The 16,097-nt window shown below is 34.7% G+C and overlaps 1 protein-coding gene across 1 annotated transcript in view; it reads right to left on the reverse strand.

Moving 5' to 3' along the window:
* Positions 1–16,097, reverse strand: part of LOC123670647 (RNA polymerase II elongation factor Ell) — an 86,186-nt gene that overhangs the window by 3,720 nt on the left and 66,369 nt on the right. The window contains exons 4-9 of the mRNA XM_045604158.1: positions 5,563–5,943; positions 5,053–5,123; positions 4,843–4,993; positions 2,074–2,862; positions 1,085–1,256; positions 335–964 (exon numbers count right to left, since the gene is read on the reverse strand). Of these exons, the coding sequence (XP_045460114.1) occupies positions 788–964; positions 1,085–1,256; positions 2,074–2,862; positions 4,843–4,993; positions 5,053–5,123; positions 5,563–5,943 (1,741 nt within the window). The 3' untranslated portion in view covers positions 335–787. The remainder of the gene's footprint in view (positions 1–334; positions 965–1,084; positions 1,257–2,073; positions 2,863–4,842; positions 4,994–5,052; positions 5,124–5,562; positions 5,944–16,097) is intronic.

Here is a 16,097-nt window from a genome sequence, read left to right on the forward strand (position 1 = left end):
GAGGTAGAACTCATGAAAATAAATCATTACACCAAAAATCAACCAAGTTGGGGGATAACATCGACCTCCAAATTTGAATGCGAATCCATAATCTTTCATTTTTGCTAGTAAGATATTCATACAGAAATTGCCCACTCATTAATTTTGAATTCAAATCTCTTCGATTATTTTTTGAAAACCTATTCCATTTATTTTCAAGAGTTCTACCATATAAGGAAGAATTAATTTTATATATTAGAATTTTGGGAATTTATAGGAAAAACACTCTTAAAATATTAATATTTATTAAAATATCAATAATATACATTAATTTCTAAAATAGATTTTCACTTACATCTTGTCGAACGATGTGACATGTTGAAAATCCAAAAACTGCAAGTTGAATGGTAACAATGAACTGAATCACCATCAATCCAAATTGCGACTACTTCCAGTTCCAAAATGGGTATTCCATAACAGCACTGTTATCAAAATACCAGAAAAAACAATAATATTTGCGACAAATCGATGCCGTGTAAATTCAACAGTAAAATAAAAAAAAGAAATTTTTCAAGAATAAATTACACCTATAACGAAAAAAAAAACACCTCAGTCTATTGTACAAATTAGCAATAGGGCACTTCAATCACGTCTGAAGATTAATTCAAATCTTTGTCTTTTTCTTCGATAATTATGATACTTATAGTAACATAAAGACAATTGTACGATAATTGGTGATGTTATAGGATAGAGAATGTCCTCGGTAGCAAGTGGCAAACAGCATGGCCAATAAGTATTCAATCCAGGGTCAGTACCGGTGATTAGTGTACTGTTGCTCGTTTGTTATCGAGTCATCGTACTCCTTTACCAAATTCTTAATGTGGGATAGCTTTTCGTGCAAATATTGGAATCGTAGTTTAGCCTTTTGATGATCTGTACTTTTTTTGATTTCTTTATATTCTTTCATAATTTGTTTCTTCAAATCCTGAAACAGAGAAATCAATTAATTCAATGATAGAGTGAAAATGTGATAGTGATAGAGTAATGTGTGATCACCATAGATGCAAAAAAAAAATTGCATTGTTTTACATTTTAATTTGCTTACCCTGTACTTCGGGCTTTTTGAATTTTCGTGTTTCAGCCTATCTTCTAATTCTATGAATCTTCTAGACACCCTATCCACAGTTTCATGAAGTACCTTATACTCATTATAATATTCATTGAAATCATCTTTGTACCGTTTTCTTTGATCATAATTTCTAATTGTTGTATATTCCCTAAAAAAAAAAAAACAGATATTATTGGATGATGCACACCAACAAGTAGTTAGTTGAATTTATAGCAGCAGTGTTAGTACTCAACCAAGAGCAAGGAAAAATCGTCATTTTGTCTTTGTCATATCAAATTTAAAATTTTCAACAAAATCTAAATCTTTGTGTAGCATACAGAAATTTCGAGAGCCAAAATGTTGAAAATGTGATATACAGCTATTGATTTTATCGAAATTATGTACGAATTACGGGGTACAGTACACAAAAATTGTCACAATGTAATGGACGACTTTCCTAGCCTTGAACTTAACACCGCTGGAGTGAAGGAAGAGATGAATCTGAGAGAGACAGTTTCTAAAATTGTTGACAAAAACCCTGGTTTGTCGATTCCTTGTCGATCTTGAGAATTAGGCTATGATCAATGATTTTTTATGGCCGGAACCGTAAGATATTGATGTGGACGACATTTATTTTCAAGAATAAGGCGCTATGTGCCACACAAAAAACGAAACAATCCTCATTTTGCGAAGCGATAATCACGACTGGCCACTGAGATCTTGTGATTTGACAGCTTTAGACATTTCATTAAACTGTAGCCGTGGCGGCCATTTGTTTGCTATCTTTCTCCATCGTTAATAGCCTTCACAATGAAATAAACATCTACTAATTCCTCTTAAAATATACTTGTTTAGTATTGCAATAAAACCTCTTATTGGAAAACCGTTTATGTTTATTACTTCTAAAGATAAACAGTATGAATTTCGCCACTCATCGACTAATTGTCCTTCTTTGACACATAAGTATTTGAAGGAAGGCAACTCACGTTAGATAATCAGGAGGCGTTTTTGCACCTTGGCTTTCATCTACAGGTACCTCAGCAGTTGGCATCGGCTCAGTCTGACTGTCCGGACTAACCCTCAATGGAGTAGCATCCCTGTCGTACTTAGTATCGTACTTGTTAGTCTCCCTCTTCACCTCAGGCGCCCATCTGTCTTGTGGAAACACCTCCCCATTCTGATATGTAGCCTCCTTGGCCACGCCCTCTGTCGAATTGTAATCGTTGCTCTCTCTCTTGTCTGCGAAGCCGTTTTCGTACGGGCTACGTTCCAGCGTCTCCTGCCTGCCTGTCTCGAAACCGACCCTGTTGTAGCTGTTGTCGCAATGTCGTTTTCTACTGTTGTTCATCTCCTCGTCCTCATCCTCGTCGTCGCTGAGTGCGCTACGTTTCTCCCTAGTGGATCCGTTGGCGTAGCCGTTGGATGGATGGTGGCCATTGGTCAGTGCCTGATTTGTCGGGGTTAGGGTTGTCGTGGGGGATTCCCTGCTGCGGGGGTTCATGTTGCTAGTATCCCTAGAGTCAGTCACGGGTTTGCGTTGGCTCTTGTTCTCGGCAGGCGGAGGATTCACGGTAGGTTCTGTAGGTTTCTTGTAGTGCGACACCCTTTGACGTTTGGTGGGAAATCCGTCTGCGCCGTCGTAGTAGCCCGGACGTTTGGTTGATACCGGAACCGGAAGAGGTGGTGAGCCTGGGTGAGTGCTAGTGGGCGACTGTCCGCTGCCTGAACTTGTGCTATCGCTGCTGCCTGGTGGTGTGAGGTTCTGAGGTTTACGTCTAGAAAATTTAAAATGATTTTCAGAATAATGTCCACCCTATTATTTTTTCATTTATTCTAATAACAGATAATATCTGTTCTGAATCGTTAAATGTGCAGCACAATGATCTAATAATACATAGATGAGCAGTCGCACAGTGCAAAGCATTGATTACAACATTAGAAAGGGAAAGATTGAGATTCATGTCACGTGACCATCAGAGATAGAATAACCAATGTTATTATTATTATTACATATAAATGAAGGCTGAGGTCTAAGTCCTATGTAAGCCTAGAAACTAAAGAAATCAATAAGCTGACTGAATGCATGCAGAGAAAAAAAAAAAAAACAATTAATATATGCATAGAAACAAATTAACCAAATAAGAAACTGTCTATTTTGTTTTTAAAACTATTCACTGAGTCAGAATTCACTACATCACCAGGTAAGCCATTCCATGTCTCGAATATACGGTTGAACAAAAAATATTGTCTCTGTCTTGTGGCAAACTTCTCCTTTTTCAATTTGAAAGTGTGACCTCTCAACCGCGGATCATTGTTGAAGATGAGAAGTTCTCTAAGGTTAGCATAATTGTACTTGGCTATACGGAAAGATATGACAAGGTCCCCACGGAGTCGACGTTGGTCAAAAGCTATCAGTTGTGCCATCCTCAGTCTTTCGGAATAGGTTGGCCGCACTTCACCAAAAGTCATACGCGTGGCTCGACGCTGAACACTCTCCAACAAGTTCCTGTCGCGCACCAAGACCGGACACCACACTGAACCTGCATACTCCATAATTGGACGAACGTAGGTTTTGTATAGTTTTATCGAACTTGAAAATGATAAATGGGAGAACATTTTGCGGATGAGGTAGATCAGCGTATTGGCGCGCTTGCATGTGGATATTATGTGTTCGGACCAAGTTAGGTCAGCGTTAATAGTCACTCCCAAGTCCACATGTGAGGACACTATGCGTAACGGTTAACCGTTTATCGTGTACGTGCGGAGTGGATTGTTCTTTCCTTGGTGAAGTACAACGCATTTGTCGACATTAAGAGGTATCAGCCATTCCTCATACCACTGACTAATCGAATGTTAGAGGAAACTAAATCATGTAATCTAAAATAGTTCAATGATTGATTGGTTCAATATATTCAACCAATCGATGGCTGATTGGGGTTCTGGTCTTGAGGTGTAAACATCGTACTTCTCACCTTTCTGTTAGAGTCGACTCCTTTCTTTTTATCATAAAACCAACGTCAAGTATTGGTTGCTAAAATCTTGAATTTGGTGTTTGATTTTGAAAAACTGTGTTATTCGCATGCATTGTATACAAAATAATATATCATTTGAGTTACCAAACCGAACCAGTTTTGAAAAATTATATGAAAATGTCAAATTTAAATTACAATCAAAATGACACTTTAGAAACAGAAGAGCAAGCAAATATCCCCAGATTTGTGAACCTTTCAAGCAGTACAAACAAGTTTTTGGTTGGTAACACACCTCACTTTTTTTAAATGAATTCTTCAATATAAATTATACATTATAAATTATAGATAGAATGTAATGAAATATGTAGTTTCTCCATTTTATGAATTGATTTTTTCATAAAATATTTAGAGATTAAAATACATTCTGAAATTCAATTCTCTAATTCTAATATTTCAACAAAAATAACCCATAATTTAAATGTATTATTATATGGCCTAAGTGTGTTTCTCTAATTCAGTATTTAATATTTTTATTTTGAACAAAAGCAACTGAAAACAACAACAATAAATATCTTCAAACAACAAGAGTGGATTAAATAAGTTCTAAAATACTAAAATTGAAAAAAAAGGTAAAAAATTGAAAAAGTAGAAAAGTAAACTAAACTACCTATTGTATTTGGAATAAATTGATGAGTTATAATAAGACTTGTGACATCTTTAATGTTTAAGAGAAAAAGGGATAAAATTACAAATTCTTGGGAGCATTTTATTTCTCATATTTACCTTTTTAGAATTTGTTTTTCGGATTCACTGTAGAATGGCCAATTTTCTCTAACGTCATGCCAACAAGCTCTGTTCAAGTGGTATGCATTGTCTTTCAATACAGAGATCTGCTTTAACACAGAGCTCATGCTGCCTTTCTCACGGACTCCCTCTAAAAACAAGACAAAAATAAATACAAAGTGAACAATTGTCCTCATTTATCAAACAAACCTCTGTTGAGACGTTCAAACAACTCCACTTTTTTGTATGGCCTCAGAGCTAGCAAATGAATCAGCCTTTCCCTGAGAAAAAATTACTTTTGAAATTGCAGACTCATCTAAGCTATCTTTTTTGTCGCTAGACATAGAATTTAATTTCAATCTATCTATATTATCTATTACAGACTAGGATATACAACATTGCCAATTGCTAAAAAGGCTTGTTCCAATATGAAATATATGAATATATCTAATGTATAATTCAATCATATTCATCATTGGACTAAATCCAAAAAACATAACTCGGAAGTTAGAGCTGAGTGCTAGTGTAATACCCCAATAGCAGCACATAAGGAGTAACCTCCACATGACTTATAAGGCATGGTGCTCAACATTGCAGAGCAAGATTTCAACTTGAAAGATATAAGCTAATATTTGTATCAAGTACTGCTAGAAAGGAGCGGCCTACGCCTATAGGAGAATTAGCGACTACACTATTGTGTAACCGATACTTTCAACCTACTTCAAAGGGCGCTTCAGTATATCAGGTTGCGTAGGTTTGTTCTGCTGAGGCTTGCTGCTGCTCACATGGTTGCTACTCAATCCGTTGGCCGATAGATGCTGCTGCTGCTGCGGCAGCTGCTGCTGTTGGTGCATTCCATTGTTGGAGTGCATGCCGTTCAAGATGGGCGGTTTAGAAACGGGCGGATTGGAGGAGGTCTGATAGGACGATTTGAGAAGACTATCGCGCATTGAGGGGTGAGGAGTGGTCCTTTCGTTGCTACTGCCATTGCTCATACGTGCGGGAGGCATTTGTGGTATGGAACTGCGACCTCCGTTTGCCATCTGCTTTACTTTTACCCTTCTTCCTATGTCTGTCTGATTGGGCTTAATTTCTCGCGTGCTGAAAAAAAAAAAGAGAAATCGTTAGTGATTCTGAATAAGTTTGGAACAAAGATAATAATAGCACAGAGATGATAATCGACTCAAACATGAGAGTGAGACGCATGATGTGTGCTTCATTGAACTTGCTCATGGTCAGTTAGAAAGCCTACTTCAGAGACCAAGCAAGTACATCAGGGTTCTACAAAACATTGTGTGTGAGGTAGATGAATCATCATAGCGCCACCAGATAATCCAAGAAAAACTGTAAAGCTGGGGGCGAAGCCTATGCATAGATTTCATTTCAACGAGTTGAACCAGGATCATGTCGACCTTGAAGCGTCGAATTCTTGGCTCACATTAGGTGGAATGTATCCAGAAACAGAAGGATTTCCCCTAGCCACCCAAGATCAAGTGATCTCAACGAGAGCCCATCCTGGAGAACGAACGCTATAAGATGTTCTGGGATAGAACAGTTCTCAATGACAAAACAGTTTCCTACAATAGACAGATTATTCGATAAGAAAATGAAGGCAACAATGCGTCAAAAAGAGGTCGAGCAATTTCAAAGTACATATAAAGATTGGCGGAGATTGAAAGAGCCAGCTGCGGGGAAACTTTTCTCTCCTACGCTGAAAGGCTTTAGCCCATAGGGGATAACGCAGAGATGGAGAGGAGGGGGGGGGGACGACTGCAACATAGGAGTCAGGCGCATGATGTTCGCATCAGTTGACGGGAGTCATAACATACTTTTGATTGGATCTACATATTGGACTAATCAATACTCCTCTATCATTGGTTGGAATTAAACCTTTGTTCTCTCCTTCGTGGTCACATGATGGGAGTTTCAAGCTTTCTCTCTTTAATATTGGAGTCAATGCACTACTGCATGATCACCCAAGGGTCATCTATATGTATTATAAGATCATTGGTTTGGCATTATGGAAAGTTTTGGATGATTCAGGTATGTCAAAAAAAAAATCACTCAAAAGACACTGGTGCATATTTGTATTTAAGAATGTGATCCAATTATTAATTAGACCAGCATTACCTTTGAACAATTATGTATATTTAATGGATATAATTACCAAAAAAGATATTATTAGTTTTCTTGCTCTTGTTTAACCTGATATAATTTAGAAGCTCAAAATAATAAAATACATAGAGATGTCCTGCCTTCTTTAATAATATACTTTGTTGTGAAGCCAAATATTGCCCCGTCTTTGTCATTTTGATATGAGTAGAGGTGGGAATTTATTATAATTTGTACGATTCTGGGAGCAATTGAAGATCCGAAATATTTCGGCATCAGAAAATAGAAAAGGAATCTCAATGTTTTTATTACCTTGGGTTCAATCGGGGCTTAACAGCAATACAGCCTTGAAAACAGTTTCATGAATAAAACATTCTAGTAATGCAGCAAGAAATTCAAAATAAAATAAGACTTGAGTACATTTTTTCAGCAATGAGTATCTCAAGTATTGCAAGGTCGTTTACGTTTGTAATGACGTATAAAATGGACCAAAATTGAACTGATATAAAAATAATTTAGTCTACTACTTTTAAAAATTTTATTGTTTGTGAAGAAGTTATAAACTGAAATAATTTAATGGAATAATTCAATAGACTGTTCAGAATCTCGAGAATATGTTTGAGCGGGTATAACCAACAAATTATGTACTAATGAAGTGAATCTCTTCGACTTTGTGCCTAAAGTCAAATTTCATATATTACATCCAGTATAAACACTAATATGATGATTATTAGTAAAGTAAAATTAATGTTGTATTCACGGTTAGAGCTGTTTCGTGTCAAAAACCTCATTAAACAAGCAATACATGCAATTAATGAAAAAATCAATGACAAATGTGAATTGGAATAATCTGAGTTCGATTACTCCCATGTATACATAATTCATCGCTAGAATAGACCAAAACATCAATAAATTACAAAAGGCACTAAAATATATCTCCGGTAATATCAACGATAAAATGTAAAATTCCTTGTACAGACGCAACCGGTACGATGACTAAGTATCCCGATGCACATTTCGGAACGCTGCCAATTCTAGCAGTTTCATCGAATTCCGAAGTGGATCATAGAAGCTGCCCACTTTCATGTTAACCTCATTTGGACAGACCATCGACTCAGATCCTCGAAAGAGCCAATTAGGAGCGCTAGCATCGAAAGCAAGCCGGCAGGTCGAAAGAGGCTGCGTTCCACATAATCGAATCACGGTTACGGAATCCTACACGCGTAGCGCCCGGTGAGTGGGACAGGATTTGGCATTCTGCTTCATTGTTTATTATTAAATTATCAATAACTCAGAGAAATTGAGCGAGAGGGGATAGGAGGAATTCCGTACTGACGTCATCTGAACAATGTCAACGTTAATTCGGTGAAATTAGGTCCTACTGTACTTCAACTTAAGCGCCCAGAAAAGATTTTACACTATTTTTGATTTTTTTCCTTTTCACTGATCACTGTAGATGTCTCTAATTTTCCAATTTGGAGCGAGGAATGGTCTCAAAACTTCAAACCATAAGGTTCAACTTATTGATGACGAATCCGTCCTCAAATTCGATCCTATTCGTCCATATACACTTAACTACCGAATGACAGGACTAAGATGCATAGAAACCCTGGTGTGTCTATCTTTAAAACTGCCAGACAAAGCAGGAGATTTTTTAGATTTATGCCTACTTGATTTTGAGAGATCACTAGAGTTTCAGATGGCGCAAACATCGTTTATATTTGACATTTCTCAGATTCTCGACTCTCGTGACCTTTGGATATAGAATGATATTTCTCTAATTCTGTGGTTATTCCGTTCATTCTTCCACATCTTGTAGAACAAAATCGTGCGAGAATATATCAGAAACGCACAGTTTTCATGGTTATATTTTATTATTCTATGTTGGTACTCCGAACTTTCCGCCACGGCTTTATCTGTCAATTCATCAATTTGCCTTGAAGAAATCAGTTCTGCCAACCAACATTTTCCAATGCAAAAATCACTAAATTATATTTATGGAAATATTTCATTAATTTCAATGAAAATGCAATGAATTAGAGAAAATAATGTATAATACTAGTACAGAAGGCTCATTCTACCACTCGTTCATTCCAAAACTCGCCACTTCGTGGCTCGTTTTTGAATTTTGAACTCGTGGAAGAATATCAATGCCTTCTGCACTTGTATTATAAATAACTATTCATGTTTTATGCTTGTGCACAATCTTCTATACTCTGAATGAACCAATAGCCATCTGTCATTATATTCCAATAATTTCAATATAAATTCGATATCAATTGAATTGTAATTTCTTGTGAAAGTTTTCGGTTTCTAAAATCGTTAATTCATTTTTAAACGACTACAGACAGATAGTGGGAATTCGAACAATTCTGAAGGGCGCCACCTTACAGAATTCTGGTTAGTTCTGTTCAAAGCAACACGAGGACTACCTCAATAATTTCAACCTGATCACATAATCAGAACCAGTGAAAATAAAAAACTTTGGAAAAGAAATATTCTCCGATATTATCCGATCATGATGAGATTCTGTATCTCTGTGTAGTGAAAACAGGAGCTTCCAAGCGTCCGTCATTCATGCGCCAATTGCATCCTAGGAGACCACATAGTATGCATAGTATGTATATGTATATTAGTCCCGATCATTATATTTTTGAGTTCTATGTGTTCCAGATGTGTAAACAGAAAATTTTAGGAGATTCCAATAAATAATATTGGAGATATTAACAAAGACTGAGAAATCAAATTTGAAATCCTGCACTCCATAAAATATTTTTCTGGCGAAATTTTGAATAGGTATTTGAATTTGAAATAGATATTTGTGTACTCAACGTACACAAAAATTCAGTGAATATTTTTCACTGATCGGAATCAATTTCTTCTATTGAGAATAGTTATTTTTTATATAAATTCACATATAAACACTAAACAGAGAGAATGAATGACCAGTTTCAATTTAATCTTTGTATCTAACTGCTAACATGAATGTCAATCCAATAACATACATATTGCCAGTGTTTACAAATACACAATGGGGCAATTACAAACAGAGATTAGATTATTACTAAGAAGAAGTTCTTATCAAGAACAGCGTTAAACTATAATCGAATTGTTTTAAAGTAGAAAGTAACGGTTATCAATGCCGTGAATATCATTGTAGTGCTGGATTAGATAGATTAAATGACATTTTGAATTTGATGTAGAAATACGTCTACTATACCCTAAAAAACACATTTCAGTAATAAATTCAATTTTTAAGATGAATGATGGCACCTTTTTCTATGTAATATGAAGATGCATCGAACAATTTTAAGTGTTAAGCGTCTGCTTATGACGTAAAATTTAAGTAAACACACCCATAACCTTTCAGTGCGTATATTGGGCCAATGTTGAACGAAGAAAATCAACTAAATAAACTGAATTCTGCTTCGTTTATCGATAAATCACGAGTAAACAGCAAAAATTGTACAAAATCAATTGAAACGCCAACAGTATGATTATCATAGATATAAAATAGATTATGCTTTGGTCTTTGGGTAATACTTTGAATTGACGTATTAACGCTGATAGATTACATATCTGCTTGACGATTGCTGCAATTTGTACTTTTATTTTAATTTAAATGAATTATTTTTTTAACATGTATTATTCTACAAGAGCATAATTTCTTGAATTCTCTCTAATAATTGTCATCTAGACACATAAAAAAATTTAGATAAGCGTGTGAAAACGCCACAACTATAGTGGTCATTCATTCAGATTTTGACTCGGTCCAAACGCTGCTTGGGTTTCAGGTCAGAAATTTCGTTCCACGTGGAATATAACGTTTTCTTTACGTAGACAAACAATTTTTTTTTGCAAAATTATGACCTTCAATAGAATTCACGCAAATTTCAAGCATCTGAAAGAACACGATATGAAAATCAAGCGTGTTAGACTCCAAAGGTTCATCAGTCGACACAATGTAACATAAATTGAAGGTTATTAACATAATGTGTTGAATCCTCATCAATCGAAAAAAAATTAACTAACAGTTTTTTGTTCATCAACAGGCGGATCCGACAAATCAGAGTAGGAAACATTTCTAGAAATGAATTAAAATGATAATGAAGATCGATACTTCTCTATAGTGTTTCCAGATAAAGAGTGTCCCCACTGCTTCCAAAGCACTTATCTTTATTCGTGTTTGAGGCAGTGGGGGCAGAACGGTTGACCATAAAAGGCGTCGTAGAACCGACAATTCGTCAGTGACCAGTGCGGTGTGTGACGAGGAGCAGCAGGGTATCGGTGCAGTGAGTTGGTAAAGTAAAAATATTTTATTTATATTCATATTCTTGTCAATGTTTTACTTAGATAGTCAATAAATTGAAGTTGTAGTAAATATTTGCCTTTTTTTTTCATTTTGGACTTACCCGTCCGATGAACCTTCCTTTTTTACCGGATATATCCTGCCGTTTTTAAATATTCAATAAATTGTTGTTAGTAAATATTTTTTTTTTCATCTCAGACAGTTCGATGAACTTTTCTTTCTTGAGGGATTTGTAGATGTTGGAGACCTTTCATCATGACAGGTTATCCAACTGATCTTATCCTTATCTCGAAAGTGTTATATTTACACAAGAATAAATTTTCACCTGATGACAATTATATAAATTACGAGTTTCGACGAACTAAAGGTGGGAGCACACTAGAGGAGCCGACTGGATGACAACTATGAAGGAGTTTATCGGTAGAGATGTTGAATAATCTTTCGAAATCCTTGACATTGAATATTACCAGCCGGTGTATAGGGTAAGACATTTATGAGTAGTGCTATTTTTAGTTCACCGAGAAAGGATAACTGGCTGTTCCTCAATCACATTCCTTTTTAATGCAAAACAGTGGAGAACTTTGCATATTTTACCATGGGTTGGAGTGACGTTTCCTGATAAATATACATATTATTCTAATGTCCCATTTGGATTAGCCAACATATAGAGAGTGAAGTCGGCTTTTTCCAATGCGACGGCCAACAATAACAGTCATTTTTTCAACAATTCCCTAATTCAATTTCAGTCTAGTTTACAGTAAATGAAAGAAATGTGAATGAATACATAAACCAAATTCTTGAATGAAGATCAAAATATCATAATAATTTGCGCGTTTCAAACTTGTTTGAATGTAAGGCGAAACTTCAAACAAATGTATTAGAATTCAGAAATATTGATTCTAATGTTTACAACAATAATATGAAGTTTTGGATTTCACTTTTAATTATTTTTTTCGACCAGGGTGCACCTAAAATGATATAATATTTGGGTTTCATGCTACTCGATAATTCATTCAATACTGGCAAAAAAAAATTGAAACTGCTCAGAGTTAAATATCATGTTCACATTAATGACACTTATGACATACTTGAAGCCCCTTGCACCAAACCACTTTGAAACATTTTATTTTTGAGATGAATTACATTCTATGAAAATTAAGAATTCAAATGTGCGAAATGACAACTCTAGAAAAATTGCAAAGTAGTTTGGTGCAAACGGTTCTAGCATTGCTCAATGTCAACAGTAAAATTTTTCACTATGCAAATTTGGATAAATGTGAAGTGAAAAGTTTTGAAGTATTTTGATGCAATGGACTTCTAGTTTACCAATCTTTTTTATAAAGATATTGCCTGTTTGATAGTAAATAAATTTTTGCAAATTGGCCAAAAAGCTGTTATTTGAAAAATTTATTTTTTTTTATATTATATTTCATTCCTTGTAAATATACCTCAAGAATCTTTACATATCTTGATATCTCATCTATCGAACGAAATATTTCAGATCATAATTAATTCCTGAATCAATTCAATGTTAGTGATTAAGGTCACCTTGAACGATTCGCATTTCATTTAAGTGCACCCTTTATATATCATCGCGATAAATTTAGTGATTCCGTATCCATTAAGATCTAATTCAAATGAGAAATATAGGGTGAGTCGAACCAAACTCCAGAGAAGTTTTGTACACGTGGAAATAATTAAAAAAAAAACTCATATGTTCTTATCCGATTCTATTTTGTTTTCAAATTATACCGTAATTCAAATGTATTAAATAGTTTGCCGCTTCTTATCACAAATGATGTAGGTACCGATTGTTTGGTCCTTTTTGTTTTTCTGAAATGTGTTAGACAACTACTTATTTTTTTTTGGTAAATGAGTTGAAAGTATTATTAGAGAAAGGTTCTCTAAACATCAAATGATAATGTATATCGGCACGATGGAGCTCCCGTACATTTCGACTATGGATTGGTCGCGGTGGTCCAATTAGTTGGCCTCCAAAATCTCCAAACCTAACACCATTGGACTATTGTTTGTTGGGCTGATTTAAAAATGAGGAGTACAAAGTGAGAGTCCTCACTCGGAAGGACCTAATTCTATGCATTAGTGGCAGTGATTGTCAAAAAAAAACAAGAATCACTCAAAAAAGCAACAAAAACCCTTCGTAGACGAAGTAGAATGCGTTTAGAGATTAATGACAGTATTTTTGCGCACGATCGAAACCATGTTAATGTAAGAAATTTGGTTTGTTTGTATCTAGTCTATAGTTTGAAAACAAATGGAAATCGTATAAGAACATATGGTTTTTATGGGAATTTTTACGTGTAAAATACACACCTGGTGTTTGGTGCGTTCCTCCCGACTCACCCTGTATAAAGCAGAATTTAATTTCCACGAATTTGAATTTGTGGAAATTAAATTTCATTTTATTTTAATTTGTGGAATTTTATTGAATCAAGTTTTGTTTTATTTCTTTCATGATGAATTTTCATCAAATGAAGATCTGATTAATACCAGGATTTTCAATAAATACATATGATTTTAGAGTCTATAATTTTGAATTCTGTATGTCATTGAAATAATTATAATTGGAATCACAAGTTGAAGATGGCTTTCTCAACCTCAGTCAGGTTCCATTGTTAAAGTTGAATTTCTTCGTTACTTCTGATTCAAACATAGGAAACAAATGTTGATACAAATTACCAGATTGTAGAGTGGCAAAAGACTAATTATCCATAAATAATATGGTTACTGCATGAGAATTTTCACATCAATTAATAAGGTGGTTAACCTAGTCGATGCTTCCCATATGTATGTCGTCTCAGATAGTAGTCCTGATAAATTAATTCACTTTCCTCTATTCATGATCATTGTATTCGCTCGTGATGAAAGAAAGAACATGATATACAGGCCGGAAAATTTTCGGTTTGGACTTTAAGATTATTGCTTCCGAGTCTACCAAATTTGGTAGACTCGGAAGTGGAAGCATCATTGTGATCACTGAACAACTTTGGTTTAGTGTCTGTATGTCTGCACATGCTTTCAAGGACCTCAACTTCAACAGTTCTTATCAGTATCTAATGAAATGAAAATGGACATTCAGTTCAAGCCATAGATGTTTCCATATATTTAGCTATATCAGATACTTAAAAAATAAGGTATCGATCGATTTTTTTTCTTATGTCAATTTTATTTGCCAAATAGTTCAAAAATAACGAATTTTACCAAAAACGCCAAAAACGGAAAGCCTCGACTTCGTACGTGACAGAGAGCACGTTGCCCACAGATGTTCAGACAATCAGAACGTAAGGCACTGGCAGTATTGCCAGATTAGGAAGTTTTCCCGAAATTAGAGGAAAAATATGTTCCTTCGAAGTAGCATTTGTTTTTGTGAAGGTGAGTAGCTAAAAAAGGATCAAAATGGTAAAATTCAAAAATAGCGTATATTTTTTTGGGAAAATGATGATAGTAATGAGCCAAAATGGCTAAAGACTCATTTCACGTAAAAATGCAATGAATTGTAAAATAACTTTTTTTTTCGATTTTGAAGCGGAGTAGCTTTGGAGAAAATCTGCATTTGGGGGGAGGGAGGGGGTCTGCTAAAAAGGATACAGTTTTAAATCCTTAACTCGAGATTCAAGAAACTTCTCTATCAATTTTTGATTTAATTGTATCTTACTAAGTATTATCTTATTCAAAACGTTATGAATGTTATAAACGTATAATTGCATTCAAGAAAATTTCATAATTGCAAAATGAGAAATCATGTTTCAATCGCCTTGTATATACCGAAATATCAATATTATTGAATTTCTAAACAGTTTTGAAACTGGCAATCTCTAGAACGGACTCATAAACAAAAATGACGCGAATTGTAATGCAAGTATTCAGATCATTCCAGCTGAAATATCAAGGTTACAATTATAATGTCTGATTTAAAGGTTATAGTTGATGAAACTCTAGAGAAATTCAACGTTTTGAAACCGAGGATCGGGACCAGAACAGGTTATTCATTATTGCAGTAACATCGGAATGAATATGATCGTTTTAATGTATTTTGGATTTGAAGATAAGGACGCATAGATCCACAAAAATGAGAAATAAGTACAAAGGTTGAACTACATATTCCTATTCAATTTCTAGTTGAACTACATGTTATTCTGAGGAATTTTAATTCTTTATTTAATGGTTTCGGAAATCATATTTTTCAAAATCTGAAGTATTGCTTTCGATATCATTGATTGAATCAATCCTGAATAAAAACTCAATTTTTTGTAGATTTCATTCAATAAGCTCTAGTAGTTGTTTATGTAGGGACCAGAGATGGTCACATGAACGGATTCTGGTTATTATTCTCAATCCCAATATCAAACATAAGCAATGAAAAAAAAATTATATTCTTCCCAGAGGGTTTTTATTCATTAAGTTTAGAACTCGTATTCTAATGATATACTTCAGAAATAAAATTTTTAATTATGAATAGAGCACAAACGCCATTCCAACGATAGAATTAGGAACATTTTCAAAATAAGATTTAGAAAAATGCACATTTACATTTTCTTAGTTACCTACTAGTACTATGACTATGAGGTGGAGAAAAAATCAGACAATTCATCAATAACATGGATTTACTACTTTTTTTTTAATGTGTAAAGAGGGTTGAGTTGTCTATGAATTCTTCGTCAATTTCTCTCAGTACTCACAAATGAATGCTGATTTTGATACAAAGGAAAATGTGAGATTCATTGAATCTTCAGAAGAAATAGTCCATTGAACAAGGGTATGCGAAGGCTTTGTTTTCGAGATACAGGGTGTTTAATCTACGAATCTTTTTTAA

The sequence above is a fragment of the Harmonia axyridis genome, chromosome 1, assembly GCF_914767665.1.
Source record: "Harmonia axyridis chromosome 1, icHarAxyr1.1, whole genome shotgun sequence".
Lineage (NCBI taxonomy): Eukaryota > Metazoa > Arthropoda > Insecta > Coleoptera > Coccinellidae > Harmonia > Harmonia axyridis.